Below are 24,032 nucleotides of genomic sequence, written 5' to 3' on the forward strand. Positions count from 1 at the left end.
TGTAAGCCTTTAACTTTTCTAAATTAGTGGTAAGATTGTAAGTTGGGCAAGAGGTTTTTAGATGTTAAGATTGCATATGGTTTTAAAAATTATCTGCCTGCTTTCACAAATGTATCTTGAAGATTCCAGTTTTCTTTTGCATGTGGAGTGTCAGGAAGTTTACCATAAGAGCATTTTAAATTGCCATTAAGGTTTAGTATTAGTACTTACAGAAGAATACGTTAGTATTTATCAGGTACCTTTGCATTCTGCAGCTTTCTGATACCTGCTTCTGAAGGCTTGTCCAAATTTCCAGTGTTCTGAAATTGTGGGACTTTCATTTAACAGAAGCTCAAATCTGAATATAGAAATAACTCATTATACCATCTATACAATTCATATTGAGATGGAATTGTAGGCTGTGGACCTCTCAGTATAAAACCAAGTGTATAATACAGGCTTCAAAGGAGCCATATTTAGTAGGATATTGTGTCTTAATGCAGTAAGTAAATCTTGGTTTGCATGTTTACAGGAAAGAAATAACACCGATGAGGGAATTTCCAAAAGGCACAAATTTCCTCTTTTGAACTTCCGCACTATATCTAGCATTACCCAGCTCATGCCCTTCTTCAAGACACTGTGTTGTGCATTTACAACAAAAGGGAGTGAGGCCCACAATTCACATTCTTCTGCATCTCTCTCTGCGGACTACGTTGGCAGCAATGGCATAAGGATCTTGCAACAGCTTGAAGAGAGTGTTGAATGTGACTTCCTTGAAAACATGGAAAGTTAGGCTGCATATCAGACACTTATGTGGTTAAGCAGCCAAAAAAGAAAGAGATTTTCTCCCATTTTAAAACTACGTTTTAGGTTTTCTTCCAGCTCTTATGGGATGTACTTCAATAATTCAAGCTTCCCAGTGGTGATAAAAAGCAGGATTCTTTGTGTTCTGGGGAGGCAGGAAGGAGGATGTACAGCTTGGTGGTAATTTACCACTGTTACTGTATTCTTTTACTTCTTTTCCTTGCAAAGGATTAAAGAGATTTGTAAATAATGGTAGAAGATTTTTAACTTGGTGAAAGTAGCAACTGTACCATTTATCCAGTAATTTCTCAAGTAAGTATTTTACACTACTTTTGGAATTGTGATCTGAAAGTAAATTTGCATGTCAGTGTACAATCAGTTTGCAGAAAAGCCATGTCTTGAAGTTAAAACCCCCCTTCTATTTCTTCTTCCTTTAACTGATCCTAAAACTTAGCATCTTGTAAACAGGTAATTTAAGTTTCAAACAGATCTATTTTATAAGCCTTACTACGCAAAGAACTGCAGACTTACCATGTTTGTAATTTCAGCTTTGTATTATAAGAGTGCTCTTCAGGATTAGTGATTCCTAAATAAAAGACATGTACATGTGCAAATGACCAATCTATGCAGTAACATTTTATAATTTACACTACCTTGAGGGCTTTTCATTTTAATTAGCTGACTAATCAAAGAATATTCTAATTCAGTTCTTAAATGAAAGAACTTTGTTCTTTCAGTGGCTAAGATCATCTCGCAACTTACAAAATGCAGTTAAATGAAGATAATCCTGTAAAAATATAAATTACTGTAAACCCCCAGCCTAATTTGAAGGAAAATTCATTTTTTAAGAAACACTTTTTATTCAAATAAATGTATTTGGCTGTTCCTACGTATTATAGGAGGAAGGGATGTCATTCACAGTGCCATGACTACGATAGTGTTCAGGGTGCAGCTTCTTTTGGATCTGCACCGCTTCTACCATTCAGGACCTGGAAGAGACAGTGATTAGTTGTGCTACCATACAGTGAAGCTGCTTGTCTGAAGGACACTTCTGACAGTTAGTGGATGAGTACCACCATAGCCACACGTACACCAAAAAGCTTAGATGAACGTTTTTTCCATGAGGAGGTGGACTCCATTGAGGTTTTGATATTGGGTTTTCTGACTGGATTTGCAATGCTGATTTCTTTGAAAGGGAAAGTTTATCACAGTTTTCATGATGAAAAGCTTTGTCTGCTTCTTTATTTAAACAATGTTGCCTCCACAGAAATGGAGTTACAAGACAAAGCTGCAGACTGGTACTTGTGTTATTTGAAACATCTCAACCGAGGTGAATGTGCTTGGTGTTGGACTTCCATCATTATTGGTGTTTTTTTCCTAATTTAAAAAATAATAATAATAATAATAATAAAGGACATGCCAAATGAATGGTTTAATGTTAGGTTGTAAGATCAGGGATTTTTATTTATTTCTTGTGAGTTTTGAAAAAAAAAAAAAAATATGGAAGGTTATTTGGCAGTGTTTTTTACCTACAGATGTATGAATCCATCTTTGGATTATAAACTAAAATAATGAAATGCTAAGTAACATGCTTTACAACTGTAATGCTGTATGAAGGTAATGTGGTAGACTTGTGCTAAATTTAAAGTTTCTGTGAATTTTGACTGTTAAGGAAAGCGATAGAATGAGATGTGATACTGTGTAGTACTAGGGATGTGAATTATTTGTATTAATATAATTTATTAACAATCTAATGCTGTTGGAATAAGCACAAATGGAAAAAAAATCCTTTTTATGCATCATTTGAAAATTGGAACAGGATATTTTTAAATAATTTTGTCAATTGCTTACATAAGCTCAAGGATTTTCTTTTTAATAATATTGCTAATACTCAGGATGACCTGGTAGTTTGACTTTTAGCTTTCTGGCGAGTGGTTGCATTCCATGCTTAGGGACTACTTTTAAAATCATGAGATGCTATTGAATTGCTGTTAACAATCTAGGACAACTTTCTGCTACTAAACCTTTTGCTTTACGTTCTCCTCCAAGGTCTAAACCTGTGTCTTCACTTAGTTTACTCGCTAACAAAAGGTGATAAAGCACTAACTTAGATGGTTCCCTTTCCCATTCCCTTTGGAAGTGAATGTCCCATTCTATCTGTCAGGGCTTCAGATGTGCATGAGATCAAACGTCACCATCCTACCACCCAGGATGTGGTGGTAAGCATTAAAAATTGAATCTGTGACTGAGCTGCTTGGAACTCTAAGATGATCTTACCTTCTGCGAAAATAGCACTTGCTTCTCTCTTGCCTTCTGTGTGTGCTTTTGCCTTTGCTCTGTGATTCTGCAGATTGCTGCTTTAAGTGGCCTGCACATCTTTTATCATTATAAAAAGGGTTCTGAACAAAAAAGAATGGGCTCAATTGAATTAGTCTTACTTGGATGGCAGAGACTTGCCACTGAATATGCTTAAAGGTATCGTTAACAGCATAACTTCATTCCTTTTCTACACGGGACTCACTTTAATTCTTACAGTACTGCATTTAAATCCATGTGAAGGAAGATGGTTGTACTACCAAAGCAGTATAACCTCACTGTAGATACATCTGATAAACTTTTGCTTCAAACTCAGTAGCAAGAACTGGAGAGAAAATGCCTTTGCTGTGTGATGTAGTTTTTGCTTGTTTTCAAGCTTAGTTTTCTCTTTTTCATACTTCAGCTTTGAGACAGCATAGCAACAGTGCATGATACATAGTGGGAAAAGTATTTAATTATTCACAGAGGTTTCCTTTTCCTGAAGGGAAGAAAAATACAGTTGGTGCAACCAAGATAACTGCCAAAGAACAGCAGAACTTTAAATATGGAGCATTAAATAATGGCTAATTGTATTCAATGCTACATTTGAATGTAATTCTAATAATAATATTAAATGTTATTTTTGAAATACCTCTTCAGCTGCAATTCTCATTTTTAGACTACTGCTGATGGATTGTCTTTTTCTCTAATTCTGTAAAAGCTCTCAAATTCAATCTCAATGCATGAAGGCTTCTGTGCAGAGCTCCAGACCTTATCTGGGTCCCTGCAGCTGTGGCTGCGTGCCTGCCCATACATCCCCATCGGACAAGGCTGCACCATCTCCCCTGTCTTATCTCCCACCCTTCCTGTTGCATGAAGTCTCTTCACCAGAGACTTCTGAAGTTCATACTGATGCTTTTGTATGTTCTGGGCAAAAGCCCTGAAAGTCCTGCCTTTTTCATTTGGGGGGAAGAGAACTCTTCATTCAATTCGGCTTGAAGTTCTAATGCCAGAAAAGTATGGTTTCAGTGACCCTGATGAATAAGTTATTTTCATATTTCACCCTTTCCCCTGAGTCTTTGTACATATTTTTAAGGTTATGCAGTGTATCTTTATATATTTAGTTATATTTTGAAAATGCTTGCAATATGTTCCATGTATTCTGGGAAATATTGTAGCATAGTACAAATAGTATTAATTTAGTAGCACTAAAGTACTCAATGCCTGTTGAGTACCTGCTTAGTTAAATAAAGATCATCAGGTTTGGCAGTAACAGAACACCTCCGTGATTTGCAATTACTGTCCCAAAGCGGCTCCCCGACTTACTTACTCAATGCTGGTTGTCTCCTGGCGCTCAGCAGCAGAGCTTCAGGAGGAGCCCTTGGTAGAGGTGAGTGCCCAGCAGGCTAGGCCTTCTGATGTCATCTCTGCCAACAGAGCAAAGGGATGGTATGAGCAGGCAGATGGAAAGAAAGAGTTGATCAAAACTTGATGGTACTTTCAGGCAGGGGCTGATGTATGTTTTCCATAACTTCTTGAGCAGAGGCTTGTAAGGTTTTGATCAGCATGAATTACTGTACCTCAGGCTTTTAGTTCGAACTTTTTATTTTACAACACCAGTATCTTCGGTTGTTGGGTTGCTTTTTTCTCTTTGACCTCCACCAAAATAAGAGCTGCTTTCTAGTAGGAGAAAACTGAGATGACAGGATTGAAAAATTGGAAAAATAAAGAAAGGAGATAGAGAGGAACATGTAGTGTAGTTATAATAGACAACGGGGAGCTTCCCAGCTATAAATACACATATAAAAATAATCAAACCCCACCACTGTCACAGGTCTTTCACAAAGAAAATAGTCTGGACTCAAGGTAAGTAACTGTCCACTGCTCAAAATACCTGCAGATAGTTGAAATGCAAGAACTTTAATGAAACAGCTGCCAGATTCTGTTCTGTGAGTAAACAGGATGTGAAATATGAATTTTGTGAAATATGCACCTTGCTGTAGATGTTACTTAGCCAGCTTGGGAGAACACAGTACTAAGTCTTCAGTGAGGGAGACTCTAGTTACTCCTGCAGTCTCTTTTCTTAGTGGTGTGATTTATACGGGGAAAACTGCCAACTCATTAATAATGGCACTGGAATTTGACCTCAGTGCTGTCTTTGAAAAACACATAAGAAATCCACTGGAAAAAGGGAAAGGGAATTGTGCAATCTTTATTGTGCAAGTGTATCTGACACAGCAGCTGCAGTTAGCAAAAAGAGTCAAAGCCCTTTGATTAAACTTTAAGTTCTTACCTTGAGGTCTGGGGTTTGCACCTGAGCAAACAGTTGCAAATCTCTGACATGATTTGTTTTGTTTTTTTTATTTCCTACAAATGATGTTACCAAATACTCAGAATTACAATTTCACTTGGATCACAACAGAAGCAATCCACTACTACAGCTGAAAGACAAAACAGAGAAGCAACATCAGCCCCTGCTGTTAGGAACTCTGCCCACGTAGAGCAGTTACACGTTTACGTAGCTTTTGGTTATGCATCTCTGAACTGTCAGATAAGTAGGAGTACAGTAAATAGCAAAAGAGAACAATAACATTTGGATTACTTCATGTAAGGAGGAATCTGCACAGACAGGTAAGAAAGCATGAGACGACTGTACATCTTACAAACAATTCACTCCTGTATTACTCAAAGGTTCCCCAGCTCATGCTGTTGTGCATTTCTTAGTTGGGAAGATTGATAAAGGTAATGCTTCGTGAGCCCTTCTGCAGTGTGCGGATTTCCTTTCTCATTCAGGGACAAACTGACAGTGAAAATGAAAGGGCCAGAAACAGATCTCTTTGCTTCCATTTCATAAAATCACAGAATGGAAGGAAGCTCAAAGCCCACCCATCCCAACCCCTGCCATGGGCAGGGCTGCCCTTCACCAGCTCTGCTGCCCAGGGCCCCATCCAACCTGGCCTTGCGCACCTTCAGGGCTGGGGCACTACAGCTTCTCTGGGCAGCTGTGCCAGCGCCTCACCGTCCTCTTCAGTAATTTTTTTCCCCCCTGCTATCTAAATCTCCACTCTTTTAGTTTTAAACCATTCTCCCTTGACCTCTCAACTACCAGACCATGAAGAAGTTGATTTCCCTCCTGCTTATAAGCTTCTTTTAAGTAGTTAAAAAAAAGCCTGTAATGAGGTCTCCCTGGAGCCTTCTCCAGGCTGAAGAAGCTTAGCTCCCTCATCTTGTCTTCACAGGAGAGGTGCTCCAGCCCTCTGAGCATCTTCCTGCCCTCCTCTGGAACTGCTCCACCAGTTCCATTTTTTTTTATGCTGGGGCCCCAGACCTGGATGCAGTACTCCAGATGGGGCCTCATGAGGGCAGAGCAGAGGGGAACGATCCCCACCCTCTTCCCATTGCCCACTCTTCTTGTGATGTAGCCCAGGATACTGTTGGCTCTCTGGGCTGTGTGCACACTGCTGCCTCATGTCTAGCTTTTCATCCGTCAGGACACCTGAGTCTTTCTCCGCAGGGCTGCTCTCAGTGCATTCTCCTCCCAGTCTGTGTTCATAACTGGGATTGCCCCAAATGCAACACCTTGCACTTGGCCTGGTTGAACCTCATTACGTTCCCACGGGATCACTTTTCAAGCCTGCCCTCTGGACGGTGTCCGTTCTACTGTACGAGCTGCACCACTCAATTTGGCGTCGTCTGCAAACTCGCTGAGGGTGCACTCGATCCCACTACCCAGCTCACCGATAAAGATGCTGAAGAGCACTGTCCCGGGACGGACCCCTAAGGGACACGACCTGTGTCCGACCCCACCTGCACGAAGACCTATTTACCGCAACCCCGCGGCTGCAACCATCCTCCAAACTAATTCTCCACCCACCGATCCGCGGGGCCGCCCGGGACAAGAGCCCGCTCGAGCCCCACCCCCAGGCGTGGCCGGTGAGCCCGCGCATTTTTACCTAAAAAAGAGAGGGGAGGCAAAACACAACAAACCCGCCCCCTCCGCGGCACGCCAGCCTCGCCCCACCCGCTCTCCGAGCCTTTGGACGGCCGCAGACGACGGCCCCGCCTCCCCGCTGGCTGCCGACCTGCGGCAGCGCGTCGCCCTCTCCCCCGCCCGCCGCCGCGCACTCATCTGTGCGCGCGGAGAGGGCGTGGCCTTACCTCTAAGCCCCGCCCCCTCCCGGAAGAGGTTGAGGCTGGCGGCGGAAGCGCGCCGGGAGGGGGGCGAGGCGGATGTGCGCGCTCTGGGCGCTCCCCGACGCCCCCATTCCCCGCTCCTTCCCGCCCCGGCTGTCGCTGCGGCACAAAAGATGGCGGCGAAAACTCAGGGCGGCATTCGCCTCAGCGCGGTGAGCGCCTCAGCGCGGGGCCCGGTAGCGGCGGAGGGGTCTCTGAGAGGCCGGGTGGCCCTTACCGAGGGAAGAGGAGGCGGAGGAGGAGGAGGAGACGGAGGAGGAGGGGCGAACCGGGGTGGCTGCGCGGGGCCGCGGAGGCTGAGGGAAGCTCCCGCTGAACGCCTCTGGGAGGAGGAAGCGGGCGATTGGACGGCGGCCGCCGTTCCTTAGCCGAAGCGGGAGGCTGCAGGGCGGCTCGCTGTGCCCGGGGGCCGGGCCCTTGCGGGAATGCAGCTCCAGTCGGGCTTGCAGCTGCTCCCGGCGGGAGGTGGCCGGGCCGTCTTTACAGCCAAGACCGGTGGGGTGGGTGCCGCCAGACCCGCTGCTGTGCTGTGCTGCTTGGCCTCCCGTTGTTCACTGCCGTCCTTCTCCTGCAGCCGATCTCTTGTTTATTTACTCTCAGTGCGAGCGGGGTTGCCGCTGTTCTTTCAGTTTCTCAATACGCCGTGGCTGAAACTGGCTATTTTCGAGGGACTTTCTCGTTTGGTTGTACGCGTCTAAGTAACGCTAGCAACGCAAACACGTAGCTTGGGGCCTTGCTTTGAAATCTGGAATTAAGTGATGGGGGGAAGCTGGATCCTTACAGGAAAATAACTGTTCAGGTGTCGGAATGTAAAGCATACGTCACGTGTTGGACTGGGTCATCTTTATGGGTCCGTTCCAACTCGGGATATTCTGTGGTTTACGGTGCTTCAGTGTGCCCTCAGCACTGCTTAAATTACCTTAATTTAATTGGCGTGATTGCAGAGATTACGTGTAAGTGTCACCTGTTTGAAGTTTGGGAATTGCACTTTCATTCAGCATCTAAGTTCCTGATTTTTATTAGAGAAGGACTTTTTAGATAACATAATGCTTTAAAAAAAAAAATATTGGAATCTCCCTTTGCATTTGAATGCGTGAGTAGTTTAATTTAGGGGAAAAGCATGCCTCTGTTAACATCTGTTGTGGGTTGCATGACTTGGGATATGATTTAAAATCTATCTTGGGTAGAAATCGCATTGGCAAACTTACAGATCAGAAGTCTCAACTAGAATTGGTGTAGCTAACAGCAATTGGTAATTTTCTGATATATATTCAGGATGCTCTTTTTTTTTGTTGTTGGTAGTCATAACTTAAGATTTTCATTCAGTGTATTTTTAACTGCAGCTTTATTTATTTATTTAGGTAGGTTTTCAATACAGAGATGGAATAGCTGATAACAGTTGTTGTAGCAGATAACACCTTTCTGTACCTTCAGACAATGTTTCTCAGCGAAGAGCAATGGAGAACCGGCTCTTGGTCTCTTCTGTCAGCCACTGCTCTGTGGAAATAAGTTGGGCTTCAACAGAACGTGTGCATTAGTTTCAGAGGCATGCAGGAACCACACAGGTGGTGTAAGCAGGCCTGGCAATTCATTCTTATTCTGGTGTTTATCTCTTGCTGTTGCTCTGGTAAAACGTTTGCTCATGTGCACCATGAGACATATTGTGAGAGTGATCCAGGTTAAAAATACGATTTGAAAAAAGGGTTGTAATTTGCATCAGATCCGTGCTGCAGTTTGTAGTTGTGGTCGTGTAAGTGTATCAGCATAACTGAAAGGGAGAAGGAAAGGAGAATGCAGCGGAAAGGGGACGAGCAGCCAGATGGAAGAAAAGCAGGAGGAGGAGAATGATAGTGGTGTTGCTCATCCAAAAGCTGCAAAATAGCTCTGATAGACAAGGCTGCTTGCTCAGTAGTTATGATTTGTGCATGAAATGATCCGTGAGGGATGGAATAGTTCAGTTTTTCTTGGAAAACTGAAATTCCCAAAGCTGCTGTTTTATTGTTAAATATTTACTGCTCATAATTATAGGAGATGCTCAGCCTGGTACGGTGAGGTTTTTCTGTCATATGAGCTGTAGATACAGTTTGAAATTTACTTGGATTTTCAGAGGGAATTTGCTGCACTTCTCAGGATGCCAAATGGAATAGCTAACCAAAACCCACTCACTGACAGAATATTTTTGGTCAGTGTGCAAAGCAGCTGGATCATCTCAACCACAACCATACTGACAAAGCCAAAAGTGAGCATTCACGTGGGGATTAACACTCATACTGTATCCTTAGTACTGCATAACTCATAAAGCTAAATAGGCTTAAATATTTCCTACCGAGTTCCACCTCAGTTGTGTTAGCAGCTGGATATGCTTTGAAGCAAGCTAGAGAGTGCCCTTCAACCACTCTTCTCCATCTTCTTAGTCTGATTTTCTTGTGTATCCTCGTTTCACAGCCTCCCATTAGTAAATGATGCTATCTGCTGCAACTCTTTGAAAGCAGGACACAAGGGGAAATGGTGTCAAGTTGAAGGAGGGAAGATTTGGGTTGGATGTCAGGGAGAAGTTCTTTACAGAGAGAGTGGTGAGGTGCTGCACAGGCTGCCCAGAGAGGTTGTGGATGCCCCGTCCCTGGAGGTGCTCAAGGCCAGGTTGGATGGAGACCTGGGCAGCCTGGTCTAGTATTAAATGTGGAGGTTGGTGGCCCTGCATGTGGCAGAGAGGTTGGAGATTCATGATCATTGAAGTCTCTTCCAACCCTGGCTGTTCTGTCATTCTGTAGCTTTTCCTGTGAACTGCCCTCCAGGCTGCTCACCTTTAGCTGAGGAAGCTTTAGAGCCAAGAACCAATTTCTTAAAGATCTCATGTTCCAACTCGTATCTTCTAGTTTTGTATAACTGTTCACGTTCCTGCAGTTGGGTACCACCTCTCAGCCTTTTTCACAACCTTACCATCTGAAACAGCAATCCAGGAGAGACTGGCAGAATTTTTATGTTTGTTTATAAAAGATGTTTCTTTTTGGAGTTAGTCACTGGTATGCAGCTGTGACACGAGGAATGGAGAGGCATCGCGTTATCAAGGCACTGCATCAGGAGATTTTCTTGCTGTACTGATCCACACTTTGCCTCACAGAAAAGAGGACACAGCTCTGATTATGTCAGTCTCACAGATGCTGAAGTTCTTTCTTTCCTCAGCGCTGTCTGAGCAGGGCAAGTTCACAACTATAAATTCGTGCCTTTCAAAACTACTTGTGGTCCTTTTTTCAGGTCTTAAGATCTGCTGAGCTGTCATACAGTAGACTGAAGAAATTGAAAGCTCCATTTAACAGGAGCTGTGGTGTACATGCTGTTTCCGGTAATCGGGCTCGATGCCTTAAATCCTAAATTATTTGTAAGCATCCATTAGGAATTTTTTAAAAAGCACAGTGACTTGGGCTGATTGAATTCACCACAGTTTATAAAACAGTAATTTTAAAACACGTGGCAGTAAAGAGTGTAGTGTCTGTCTATACTTGCAGTCTAAATTGGTGGAGAAATACCAGCGCTAACTTGCAATCCAAAAGTGTGTCTGCTCTCTCTATGACCTTTGAATCAAGGTGAGATTTCTTGGCAGTCGATGCTGATCTGAACAAGGGCTGCTGCAGCTTTGCTCCCACTGTGGCACCTGGCTCTGGAACTTGTTTGTAGCGTTATTCTTTTCTCTGATAAATGATCTTGGGGACCCAAAGTGGTTGCTTCCTCTAATTTAGTCCTTACTAATTATGTGAAAGTGATTGTCACAGCAGCAGTTGTATAAAATTGGTTGTGTGGATACATACGTGCTATTCTAAAATATTTTCCTTATTTTATATATGGTATGGATTTTGTTTTCTCATGCACCTGTACTTCACGAGAGCTATTTCCAGCGTTGGATATTCCTAGATGCTTTTTATGCCATCAGTGTAACTGCACCAATGAGGCATAAGCATATACGTGCACTGCTCAAGAGCTTGTAAAAGCATAATTACAGATATTCTCTGCAAATACAGCTATACCAAGGTCAACAATTAAACTTCCCCAAACATTGCATTGACAAATCCGTAAGTTACGTGATTCCTAGTTCTGCTTTTCCTGTTGTTTTGTTCTAAGTGAATGTATACAAACCTAGGCTTTCATAAATGACTTGAGAATACTTTTATCACTGACATCTATAAAATGTGTCACATAAATACATATTTTACTGTGCACGTTGCCATCTAGTCCTAATAGTGCCTACATTCTTGTGGTTACATCTGATAGTAAATGAGGCTGAAATATACGAGCCTGAATTGGCAGCATTTACAGCTACCATTTGAAAGAATCTGACAGGTCCCAGTAACAGGCAGTTTTGATCAATATGGGCAAAGGGAGCAGTGACATTAGACACTAAGTCACTGGGTGTATTAGGTGGGATTTTTTTTCCAGATTAATACTCATGGTTTAAAATGTACATTTTTAATATTTGAGAGCTTATGTTAAGTTTGTTACTTTTGGATGGAAGCATGGATGGGTTTTTGTAACTTCACCCTGGATCACAAACTGATGCTGTTGTTTCTGTTTTATTTCAGCTTTGCCCAAAGTTCCTGCATACCAACTCTACCAGTCACACCTGGCCCTTCAGTGCAGTTGCTGAGCTTATAGGTATGTGGATCACTAATACTTATGAAACTTTATCTCCAGCTGTGATTTTTTGTTCCATCAAGTAAGATCTTATTCTATTCCTGCTTGATGTGGTTAACCAGGTTTGAGTTTTGTTAGGACGAATACATACAGGCACACATTAATGTGAGAGAGCACGCTCATGTAGGAAATTGTTATGCATTCTTATTAATCTCTATTTCTAACTGAGGGACAAAGGGTCCAACCGTGAAAGCACACTGACCAGCTTGCACACTGTCAGCCTTTATTATTCCCCTTATTCCTCCACCCTTGTTATCCTACGCTTTTTTTCACCCTTTGGACCTTTCCGTTTTCTTCACTTCAGTGCTTCTTCCAAAACATCTTGCAGTAATTTCTTGACGTTGACACAATGCCCCTCAAACATCCTTATTTTGTTTTGGGTTATGGTCGAGTAGTTCCTTTTAACAGTCCATTCATCAGCGTCCCAGGAGTTCTGTTATTGCTATTATCATCTGCTGTTTGTTAGGGGTTGAGTATAGGTTTGACTTATTAGAGCCTGTTTGTCACTTTTGTCTTTTATTTTGAATAACTGGTAAGTAAATACTCTTGTTTCCTTAGTTGGGGAATGGTTAGTGTACTTTCTCTGTTTCCTTACAGTAAAGGTGGGGTATGAAAAGATCTGTTAATCTAGCAGTTGTCTGCTGCCAAAGGGAGCTGCTCTTGTGGCCACACATTCCTTTGCTTCCTCTGCCCTGGTTTCGTCGTTTGTTAATTCAGAAGAGGAGTAACCTAACAAAATAAGAACTTTTCTGTTAGATAAGGCCAGAACTGCCAGAAAGACGGAAATCATAACGGTATGACTATGGGGAGGACTAGATGTTTTGGTGATGAGTCATGGCTGAAAAGCTAAGTCACTTCAGCTGTCTTATCTTGTCATGCCATACCTGGCTGGAATTAATAAACATATGCAGTGTAAGGCATGGAAGCGTGCCTTCTTCCTTCCTTTGGCCTCTGTTTTGTCATATGCTTTGCTTTAAAAAAGGTCTGCAGAACCACAGAATCGTTCAGGTTGGAAAAGACCTCTGAGATCATCAAGTCCAACCCATCCCCATTGTGCCCATTCACCACGTCCTCAAAAGCTCAGCTCCATGCTCCTCACCAGGCCCAGCAAACCCTTTTGTTCAAAGGGTGTTTTTGGCAGTGCTTTTCTTTCCTTTTCTTCCATTAGTTGGCGTGTTCATTAGGAAAATATCAGAAACTTCTCAGGCAGCTTGTGCTTCTAATTCATTTTCCAAATGTATAGTGAGCCAAGAGTAAATTTTTTAAGGTAAATTTAATTGACCTTTACAATGGCATTAGGCTGATTGGCTTAAAGTCTATTAGAGTATAATGTAACCTGATGAGATTTTAGGGAAGGTTATTGGAAAAACCTGTTGATTTGGGTTGCTTTTCCTCTTCCTTCCCCCTTAGCTTTTTTTGTGCAGAGAAAAGAAGCAGGGTTTATGACTGGGAGGGCACCATAGAATCACAATCATTCACAGAATCACAGAGTGGCCAGGGTTGGAAGGGACCTCAAGGATCATGAATCTTCAACTCCCCTGCCATATGCAGGGCCTAATCATTCAGGTTGGAAATAACCTCTCAGATCCCTAAGTCCAACCCTAATAAGCCACACCCACTGTGCCCACTGCCCACGTCCCTCAGGGCCACATCCCTGCAGCTCTGGAACACCTCCAGGGATGATGACCTCACTACTCCTTGGGCAGCTGTGCCCTTCCTTTGGAGAAGAAATTGTTCCTACTAATATCCAACCTGATGAACAGATGGGAAAGAATTGAAAGAGATAAGGGAGGAAAAGAGCAGGATGGGCACATCCTATCTCCAACCACCTCCTGGCTGGAAGCTCCCCACATGGGGGTACGATGCATCTCTGCGTGCCGTGAGGAAAGCTGGGGAGCCTTGGGCAGCCAGGCAGAGGGTGAGAAACACCAACCCCCCTGTTGTGCTCAGCACGTTGCTCAAGCAGAATGAGTCTCTCAGTGGTTGTCTCCGGGGAGGGGACATGCACACGCCATGTGCCAACACATCTGCAGCTCTCTGATGTGTTAGCATGCATCCAAAGGCACAGCAGCGACATGACTAGTGAGTCATTTTGGTTTTGTGAACTGTCTTTCACATGCTATGTGCACGGCTACATCGTATGCCAAATGTCAAGCAGTATTTATTGGGCTGTGTTATGGAGGCCTGAGTTTTCTTCTGTCCACTTGTTAAGATGTTAATGATCTATATGCTGAAGTTTGCTTTTTAAACTCTAGTCCCTAGTGTCAGTGTTTGGTAATTATGTTGCTGTTTTCTGCTAGACCTCAGTCAGTTTAAATGTAAGTGAGCTATTGATGCTATTTCCAGGGGAGAAGTTAAATGGGACATCTAGAGAGAGTTGGTGAGCTAGCAAATCAGGAAGCTTGCACAAAGTATGGACTGACTTAAAATATTTTCAGTCTAATTGTACTTGAAATGTTTTATTGATGCTGAGTTATTTTTATGAACTTTTTTCACTGTGGGTGCAATGTGTAGTGTATGCTCACAGACAGCAAGCTGTGAGCTATGATTGCTTTCTATGCCTGCTGTGTTGGCCTGAGCTGTGTATTTCTCCCTTTCAATTAAACCTGTGAAACAAATAGTGAGGCAGGGACACAAGTTCTTTCACAGCTCTTTCAAATCCTGCAAATAGGGAGTTTAAGATAAAGCATTTTATGCTTATGGAAGTTGTGCCTCCTTAGATCTGAACAACTTGCAGTAGCAAGATGTATGTTTGTGGCTGTTGGCTCTGCTGGTAGTGAAGTGGAGCAGCAATAATTTTTTTCACTTAGACCTCCAGTACTTGGGCTTCAGGCTTTTGCTTTTTTTTTAATGTCTGACTTCTCATTTGGAACGTCCACAGTATGTAAGATATTTTTGTAGCTGTGTATATGTGCCATCATCTGGAGTGTGGACAGTAACCTCACCACCAGCCAGTCAGACGAGGTGTTTCAGTGGCTGGAAGTGAATTTTGCAACAGCTGCCTGGGATGCAGAAAGCAAAAGTAGAAACTTGTCTGGTTTTTGTTTCCTGTTCTCTGTTTCAGCTACTCATCTCAACCAAAGTTTTTGGCTGTATGTTGCTGTCATTTGTAGCAGCTGGAAAATTTTTCTTGTTTTCAGGCAAGATTTGCTGGCTTTTGATGGAACTTCTTCATGGTAATGTTTTGATCTACTGAGATAGTAAGCTGAAGAATACAAGATGTAAGGGGTCCATAACACCGCTTAGTTTTGCTCACTCAAAAGGAATTCAAATAGCATCTAAGCGATGTTTAACTTTTGCTAACTCAGAAGGAATTGCTTAGTTTAACTTTTGCTAACCCAAACACATTCCCAAAAGGAAGCCTTCTCAAGTCAGCAGAAAGGGGCCAACGGGAGAACAATGGAAAGGGGGAGCAAACAGGATAACAAATTGCAGAGGCACGCAAGGTGGGAGAAGAGCTCAAAACTGGGACAGAGGTCGGAAGGACGTGGTGAGGAAGACTACTGACTTCATCCAGGGATGACCACCAGGTGGGGAGGAAGACGTCGAGCCTTCATCCAACGACCACCAGAGGAAGCTACTGCACATGCACTAGGGGAGGGACAGTATGTAAATGAATTCCCAGAAAAGTAATGAATATGTCAGTAGGTCTTGGGAAATACTGCTGAATATGTATGAGCTTGGCTTATAAATGTATCGAGATCCCACTCTCTGGTGTGCAAGCTAGGAGGAGTGATCCACCTTGTACCCGGCGTGTGGCGCAGCACCGAAATAAAAACGTATCTGCTCTTGTAACCTTCTGTGGTTTAGAGAGTTTGATTCTGCAAATCACTACTGTTTATAAGTATAGTTATAAAGAGGATAGTATTGTAGGAGGCTTCATTTTTAGCACAACGTTTTCTTTATTAAAAACTTCTAATAAAAAAAGGTTTTTATTTCAGTGAAACTTTCCATGACTTTCCTGAGGAGTCTGAGCGAGCACATAATTCCTGCAACTTCCTGAAGGGAGGTCGTGATGAAGAGGGGTTTGACCTCTTCTCCCAGGCAGCAAACAGGACCTTAGGAAATGGCTACAAGTTGTGCCAGAGGAGGTTTAGATTAGACATAAGGAAAAACTTTTTCTCTCTCAGAGTGGTCAGGCACTGGAATGGCTGCCCAGGGAGGTGGTGGAGTTGCCATCCCTGGCAGTGTTCAAGAGGCGTCTGGATGAGGAGCTGCGAGGTATGGTTTAGTGCTTGTGGTAGCAGTGGTAATGGGAGGGTGGTTGGATTAGATGATTTTGTAGCTCCTTTCCAACCTTGTTATTCTATGATTCTGTGATCACATACCTGACTGCAGAGATGAAAAGCCGCTGCAATTGTAGAGCTCCTTTAGTTCCCTGTACCTCTGCAGGGTCGTTGGATTACCACAAGTGCAAAATTGAGAGCCCACAATGCCATATTGCACAAACGTTTTTTGATGAAGCACAGCACCATAATAAAGTTAGAGACAGCAATTCCATATAGTTAAAGCATTGCAAGACTAATGTTTGGCAGATAGACTGTGTGTGTGTGTATGACTACCAGATAAGGCTGTGTTATGTGTCACATAAGCGTTTAAATAACTTTGAGAGTTGCTTTTTGGCATGTTTTAAGTGTTTACTTTTCTATGATTCCTTTTTTTCTTAGTATCCTGTTCTTGTTTACTTTTCTCCCACTTCAGATAACGCTTATGATCCAGATGTGAGTGCTAAACAGATATGGATAGACAAAACAGTGATAAACAACAATATATGCTTGACGTTCACTGATAATGGAAATGGTATGAACTCAGAGAAGCTGCACAAAATGCTAAGGTGGATAACCTCTTTTGTGTATTTTTTTCTTGTCACAATTCCAATTTCTATTTTTGTTACTGTTAAGCTTAACTCTTTTCTCTCACATGTAATCTACTATGCTCATTTTTCTATTTAGCACTTTTGAGGGTGAGTGATTACCCAAGTGAGGCTCTAGAACAGAGATGCTAGTACAGCTTTCATATAGCTTTGGCTGTTCGTTTTATCTCCTAGTTTCCTTTTATCCTTTCCATCAGCATTCCCATTTACTTTTCTGTGCAGGGCATGTGCAGTGTAAACTCTGTAGTGCCTTTCAGTGGAAGGAGAATATTTTCTGCATTTGAGCATGCTTTAGACTAAGTTAGCAAATGAGAGACAAGGGAAGTTCAGTTCAGTCCAATTCTTTGAAGTGTTGAAAATGTACTATGGAAATGTTAAGGGGAATTAAATTGATGCTGTTACAATTTTTACCTTCTAATATCCTATAGTATTTGAACTGTTCTTTCTGCAGTTAGCAAACAGATTGCTGTTCAAGTTCTCTTCTATTATGAAAGATAGTCGTCTGATTCCAGATAAGTCTCTGGATATAAATTTGAGGAACCTTGAATTCAAATGACTGTTTTTCTGCAATATACCATAATTAATAGCTTATTTGTCAAATTCCATGCTCCATATACAGTTACACATTTGTCTTCAAGTGTAATGTGTAGTTCACCTGTAGAATATGTGTGGATCGTGTATATTTAAGCAAACGGGGGGAGTGACTAAAGAGGAAAATAACCTAAGGGACTTTTTCCAGTATTCATTGCAAAGCCAGTGGATAAATATTAGAAACATGTGGGAATGTACCTTTGTATGATTACAGGCAGATGGTGTCTTTTAGATAATTAAAAGATGAATCTAACTTTCTCCAAATTCTTGTGTCGTGATTTTAGGAATATTATACAGGTGTTCTCACAGTTTGTGTTGCTGTGCACTGTTTAATTGCATGGTAGTCCCTGATCTCTAGAACAAGAGATGGACTCAATGTGGTTAAGTCAAATGTGATGCACTTTGCATGCATCTTCTGGGTTTTCAGTTGTCTGGGGGGCTTCTTACACTCTTCTAATATCTGTTTTTTTCATATCAGCTTCGGCTTCAGTGAGAAATCTGTGATGAATGGCCGTGTTCCAGTGGGACTGTATGGAAACGGGTTTAAATCAGGGTCCATGCGCCTGGGGAAAGATGCAATAGTCTTCACCAAGAATGGAGAAACCATGAGTGTTGGTCTCTTATCTCAGACTTACCTTGAAGTCACAAAAGCAGAACATGTCATGGTTCCTATAGTGACATTCAACAACCAACATATCCTTTTGACAATTTCCTAACAAAAAGTTGTGTGTGTGTGTCTCAAATGTGGTTGGTAACATCATTAAAGGAAATCTCCTTGTCGTGTTTTAGAGATGCATTCTAAGATGGGCAGGAGATTATTTAAGCTATAATGTGTTTAAGGACTTTTACATTTTTTTGGAGCTCTGTATTTGAGATGTGGAATGAGAGCCTGTGAGTGGTGCACGATCCTATTGCAGAAGTTTACTAATCTTCTGAATTATTATTATTATTTTTTAAGTAACATTTAAGGTTACTTTCCTTAACGTTTTGCTTACGACAGATAAGTGATCCAGCAGAATCCAAAAACAGTTTGAAGGCCATCTTAACACATTCTTTATTTTCTACTGAGGAGAAATTAGTGGCTGAACTAGATGCTATAATGGGGAAAAAAGGAACAAGAATCATAATTTGGAATCTCAGAAGGTAAGATGAGGCCCAGTTGCTCATATCTTTCATTTGCATTATCTCTTCAGCGTCTGCAAGTACACAAGAATATTTTTGCAGAGTAACTCTAGAAGACTGGATGGAAACTTAGCTGCAGTTTGTGAAATTAGACTCAAATTATTTGGCCAAAGGAGAACATAAAGGATTCTGTATTTCATTTTGATAAATTCTTTTACTATTTCAGAAGAAAAATTGAAATAGAGTATTTATAAATCTGGTATCTCAAACCAATTGGGAAAGACTTGAACCTTTCTAAACTTCTTAACTGTTTATCATAGTAAAAACAGAAGTCCAAGTAAATAGATGCAGTTCATTACATTTATCTACATATAGATATATATGTGGGATTATTCACAGAAGAATGGATTTTCAGACTTGGTAGCTTGGAGTTGCTGTTTTCTTTCTTTAAACAGCTGCTGTAGCAGTGGCAGCTGGATGTCATCGTTTCTCATCTCCTTTCCCTCTCCTCCTCTTACGTGGTTGCAGCTCCCTTACTTAGAGGGAGCCCATATGGTGATCCATTGGAATAATTTAGCTTGCTTTTAACAGTGATGGAGCTATTTGGGAGTATTTTATCTCGTTTTATGCTCCTGAGTGCTTTGTTTACTGCAGTTTTGAAAACCTGAAATAGCAAGGTATCCGTAAGAAGCAATTTCAAGTGGTTTTATGGGCCAGTAAATTTGGCAGGAAAATAGTTTATTCTTGCCTGTCAGAAAAAAAAAATGGGTGGGGAGAAAACTCATTCTGGGATACAATGGATTAAATGTTACAGAACAAAACAAGATCTCAGTCAATCACAGCTGATGAAAGGCTTTCTTCTTTTCCTATTTCATTAATTTCTTCTCTATGTTAGGAACTTGCATCACTTTTAGCTTAGTAGATTTTTATGCAAGAAAGCTGGAGGTAACAAAATCTATATCTAAATGTGCAAAACTACTGCTAGTGCAATTAAATAAAAGAAACCCTCTGGTGAGCAGTAAGAAATTGTGATGAAAAATTACTGAGTTAGGGAGTTGTTGTCATTCTCACAGCAGTAGGAATCTTCGGCAGTTGTTCTCAGTAACACTGAGTGCTCTTATTAGTGAAGTGCAATTAGAATAAAGTTAGAATTTATGCAAGTTTCCTTTGCTAACATTTCTCTTATATTCCTTGGGTTTCTAAAAGAAGCTATTGAATGTTTTTGATTTCTAGCAAGTCTGCAAGGAAAGCCATTATGATGCAGAGGAATTGTGTTTCTTTTGTGTCTTTCCTCTTGTATCTCTGTGATATGCCCTGGGTCTGTTGTCCATTTTTAAAACCTGAAACACTCTGGGGGGAAAAAAAAAGTGTTGAGAGGGCAGACATGCCTCTCTGCACATGGTACAAGATGGGTCATCTCCACAAATCATGCAACCCCAGGTTTCACATTTTCTCCTATTTATAGTTGAAAATTTTTAATATACACCTATCTAATAAGCCACACCAACCTAGTACGTATTCACAAGATGATAGTAGTACAAGGCTACGCAAACATAATTGAGTCTTCTGCACTTCTGTGGGAGCCTTCAGTGGTTGCCTGGGGAGGTGTCTCCCTGCTCACTTTGTCCTTGTTTGGGCCCAGGTTTTCTGAGGACAGCTAGTTTTCATCTAGCTCTACTGACTGACTGCTGTTTTGGATTTGCGCTCCTATTTCAAGGACGTTGCTCTTATTATAGAAGTTGTGTGGTCAGGAAGGATATTTATCATCGATAAGCAGTCCATTTGGAAGGTAGAAGCAGAACTATAAACACATGAGCAAACACATTAATTAGGCAGAAGTGATAGGTATTTAGTTATGAGATATCAGGTTCACCTCAATCTTTTTTTTCCTCTCATAATTAGATTTTTTTTCTTATTTCTTAGAGATAAAAATGATAAAACAGAATTTGACTTTGACAAAGATAAATATGACATCAGGATTCCAGAAGACTTAGATGAAACAGGGAAAAGAGGATATAAAAAACAAGAGAGACTGGACCAGATAGTTCCAGAAAGTGACTACTCGCTAAGAGTATGTATACTTTTTTTTTCATTTATTTACTTGTTCTGTGGGAGCAAGGTGATGTATGCTTTTGTTTTAATGTAATATGCCATACTGTAGAGGTGTTGATTGAAAAAAAAAGGCAAAGTCAGAATTTAAACGTTAGGGCAATGAGCCAACAGTATTTGGAAAACATAGAATGTGTTTGTGGACTTCTATAAACATCTGCTTTTTTGCTTTTGTGTTGTTTTTCTTTCAGAAGAAAATTCCTGTTTTTTTACATAGTCCTGCAGATATGGTGTAGCTAGTTTTCAGCTGGCAGTGTCCTCTTTAGGTTCCAAAAGAGATCAAGGAGCTATAAAGCAGCTGTTTCAAGACCTACATATAGTAAAGCCCTAGCCCTGAGTGCAGGCCTATTGCAGCCATTACACTACTGACCCATAGTCTCTGAATATGTTTCTTATAAGAAAGTGCACCTGGAATTACTGGGTGTTCTGAGTGCTTCTGAATAGTGTTGTGAGTATTGTTCCAGCTCAAATACAACGTTCAATTAGTCTAAGGCTCACTGAAGTCATAATCTGTAAGTCATTTGGAATAAAGTTAACAGCTGCTTTTTTTTTTATTTTTTTTTTTTAAGTCTGTGATATAATTTTTGAGTTCTAAATAGGGAATAAGAATATAGGCTTGTATATCTGAACACAATTAAAAGCTCTTATAATAGTGAAACTGTATCTTCAGACACCTGCCTTGTTTACAAAAGTTCTCTTTCAGTTGCTTTTAATGTGATTTGTATGATGTATGTGCATCTGAGTTTCCTGTATTTTGTGGAGTCAGGTTGGAGGAGCTAAAAAATTGCTTCGTAACATCTCAATTAAAATCTGGATTTGTCTTTCCAAGCGTGATAAATGTTTTACAGTACCCATTTCTTGAGGTTATTTAGGTGTGTGGGGTTTTTTTTAGGTGGTGGCAGCGAGGATCTCATTGCTGTTGTTTTGAATAATGGGAATTATTGTATATTTTGTAGGCTTACTGCAGTATTTTGTATCTGAAGCCAAGAATGCAGATCATTCTGCGAGGACAAAAAGTGAAAACACAGCTGGTTTCCAAGAGCCTTGCTTTCATTGAACGTGATATATATAGGCCAAAATTCTTGAATGTATCCTTTGTTAATGTGATGATTGCATGCTAAATTTAATGATGAGTTTTTGTACGTAAGCTGTGTAGATTCTGCTGGGAATGTTGCAGCTGTCTTTATGGCTGTTCTTTAATTATTTTGTAAATCTTTTCTGTGAAGATGTACCAAAGGAACTATCTCAATACTTAAATGATGGAGAGGGGGAAAAAATAAAAATGAAAATACCAGGGCCCAGTTTAGAATGAGCCCTCGAAGTGTATATATATATATTTTATCACATGACATTAACCAGACTTTTCCTTAATATCCAATAAAAGGCTAAAACAGTAAGAATTACGTTTGGATTTAACTGTAGAAACAAAGATCACTATGGAATAATGATGTATCATAAAAACAGACTCATCAAAGCTTATGAAAGAGTTGGCTGTCAGTTAAAGGTAGGAATTTAAGCTGAAAAACAATGTTGTTAGAAATCATTTTCACTCAAATGCTTTTTAAAAAAGAAGAATACAGGTGAAAACTAGTGTGCTTTTGTAAATACGCCTTTTTCAATTTGGCATAGCAGTTAATAATTGCATTGAGTTGCACACAGTTCTTTAATTTTTGAAGCTAAGCTTAATGTGTGAGACATAGAATTTGGTGTGCCTTTCAGAACAGAAAGACAGATGGATTGTAGGGCTGGTGGATTTGTGTCAAGAGTTCTGTTGGAGACTATTCATAAAGCGGGAGGTTATTTTGACCTGGTGGATATATAAATTATAATTACTTCTGTCAAGATGTTAGAGTTTTAGTGTGGGATTTGTTTTGTTTTCCCTGATGGATCATAATTTTTTACAGGCAAACAACATGGGTGTTGGTGTAGTTGGGATTATCGAGTGCAACTTCCTAAAACCGACTCACAACAAACAAGATTTTGACTACACAAATGAATACAGGTAAATGTGTATTCTTACAGACTTCTTGTCTCATAGTGTTGTTCTCTGGGAGATACTTGACCGTAAAAGATTTTGTCCCTTTTAAGTAGTAAGGATACTTGTGTTCCATCATTAAACTGCATGACTGTTTTAAACAGTAGGGATAGGACGTGAGCATATATGCTGATCATAGTGTGTTCATTGCCATCAGTGAAATCAAGGGTACAGTGCTCACCATTATTAAGCAAATGCCCTAAAAGCAGTTGGTTGCAACTCTGCCCTTCAATTACTGTGGGATGAGCCCAGAATAACTACCTTAGATTTGGATATTTTGTAGCAGATGGCTAAAACTGTGAGATATGAATCCCACATGATTGATGATTCATAGAGATTCATCACAATTTCCTAGGGGTTGTTTGTTTTTGTCTTTGTTTTTGGACGTTTTTCATTTATTGTTTGTAGTTTCTTTCTTAGAAGTAGACTTTAATGTCCTTAAGTCTACCTGACAGAGCACTTAGAAAATACAGGACACCCTGAAGGCAGCTGTGAATTGGAATGAAGCTGCAATGAAGCTACATCCCATCAATCAATATCCAGTGTGTTACTTGTTATAGCTGCACTGTAAACCTCATTGAGAATCTAATCTGATTTGGAAAGAAAAAAAAAAATGTTCTTAAGCCAGATGAATTGTCTGGTCTGTTTACAATGTTCTTCTGTGAATTGACTGCACTGCCATTATGGAAGGAAAGGTTAGGGAGGGTGAGTTACCTCAGCAGAAAAGATGTCTAGGGAAAATCTCCAAGATGCAAACACTGGGAATTACTCCACTCTGTTTTCTTTCCTTTCAAGATGATGAGGCTATTTTCTATCTTCGGTGCTGCTTGGTGCTAAGGGATGTTAGGAGCAGCTGCCTCCCCCAGCAGTTGTGTCCCGGATGCCCCCTGGCCCAGAGTTTCTGGGGCCCAGAGTCTCTGTTTTCCCTGCTACTTTTCCATTTGCAGGCTTAACTAGCAGTGAAGTTGAACACGTGTCTCAGAGATGCAGACACACAGATCACTGATGTGGCTGGCATGTTCCCTTCAGCAGCACCTGTGTGTGGGATGTGCATAAAGTATGGATGTGGACAGTCATGTACCCTTCTTTTTCCTCAACAGATAGAGATTGAAGGTCACTAGTGGAAGTACGCACTTTATATCTGTAAGCATATTGAGTACCATCACAGCCCCTCTGATCACTTGACACCCCTGGCTCAATTTTAAGGTCTTCTAATCCAGTCCGAAGGTCCACTGTGTGCTGGCTGGTCCACCTTATTGCTCAGTACAAATCAAGGCAACATGCACACTTAAAGAAGCATAGAATAATTAAGGTTGGCAAAGACCTCAAAGATCCCCCAGTCCA

The 24,032-nt window shown here is 41.1% G+C and overlaps 2 protein-coding genes and 1 long non-coding RNA gene across 6 annotated transcripts in view; 2 read left to right on the forward strand and 1 right to left on the reverse strand.

Moving 5' to 3' along the window:
- DOP1B (DOP1 leucine zipper like protein B) overlaps positions 1 to 2,158 on the forward strand; it is a 45,083-nt gene extending 42,925 nt beyond the window's left edge. For both annotated transcript variants that reach the window (XM_048934220.1, XM_048934230.1), the window contains exon 37: positions 512 to 2,158. In XM_048934220.1, coding sequence (XP_048790177.1) covers positions 512 to 772 — 261 coding nt within the window. In that variant the 3' untranslated portion in view covers positions 773 to 2,158. The remainder of the gene's footprint in view (positions 1 to 511) is intronic.
- LOC125688328 (uncharacterized) lies at positions 821 to 7,091 on the reverse strand. Its single transcript, XR_007374672.1, has 2 exons — positions 5,372 to 7,091; positions 821 to 4,505 (listed from the first exon to the last, which is right to left on the reverse strand). It is a non-coding gene; the product is annotated as an uncharacterized LOC125688328 (long non-coding RNA).
- A 162-nt stretch (positions 7,092 to 7,253) lies between these two features.
- Positions 7,254 to 24,032, forward strand: part of MORC3 (MORC family CW-type zinc finger 3) — a 29,568-nt gene continuing 12,789 nt past the window's right edge. The window contains exons 1-9 of one of the 3 annotated variants that reach the window (XM_048934245.1): positions 7,254 to 7,424; positions 11,847 to 11,919; positions 16,660 to 16,792; positions 17,901 to 18,113; positions 18,416 to 18,565; positions 20,468 to 20,615; positions 21,610 to 21,741; positions 22,038 to 22,157; positions 22,558 to 22,655. In XM_048934245.1, coding sequence (XP_048790202.1) covers positions 7,386 to 7,424; positions 11,847 to 11,919; positions 16,660 to 16,792; positions 17,901 to 18,113; positions 18,416 to 18,565; positions 20,468 to 20,615; positions 21,610 to 21,741; positions 22,038 to 22,157; positions 22,558 to 22,655 — 1,106 coding nt within the window. In that variant the 5' untranslated portion in view covers positions 7,254 to 7,385. Of the gene's footprint in view, positions 7,425 to 10,522; positions 10,616 to 11,846; positions 11,920 to 16,659; positions 16,793 to 17,900; positions 18,114 to 18,415; positions 18,566 to 20,467; positions 20,616 to 21,609; positions 21,742 to 22,037; positions 22,158 to 22,557; positions 22,656 to 24,032 lie in introns of those variants that run through there. The other 2 variants (XM_048934256.1, XM_048934266.1) reach the window with 2 other exon arrangements.

The sequence above is a fragment of the Lagopus muta genome, chromosome 1 (genome assembly GCF_023343835.1).
Source record: "Lagopus muta isolate bLagMut1 chromosome 1, bLagMut1 primary, whole genome shotgun sequence".
In the NCBI taxonomy this organism is placed as follows: domain Eukaryota; kingdom Metazoa; phylum Chordata; class Aves; order Galliformes; family Phasianidae; genus Lagopus; species Lagopus muta.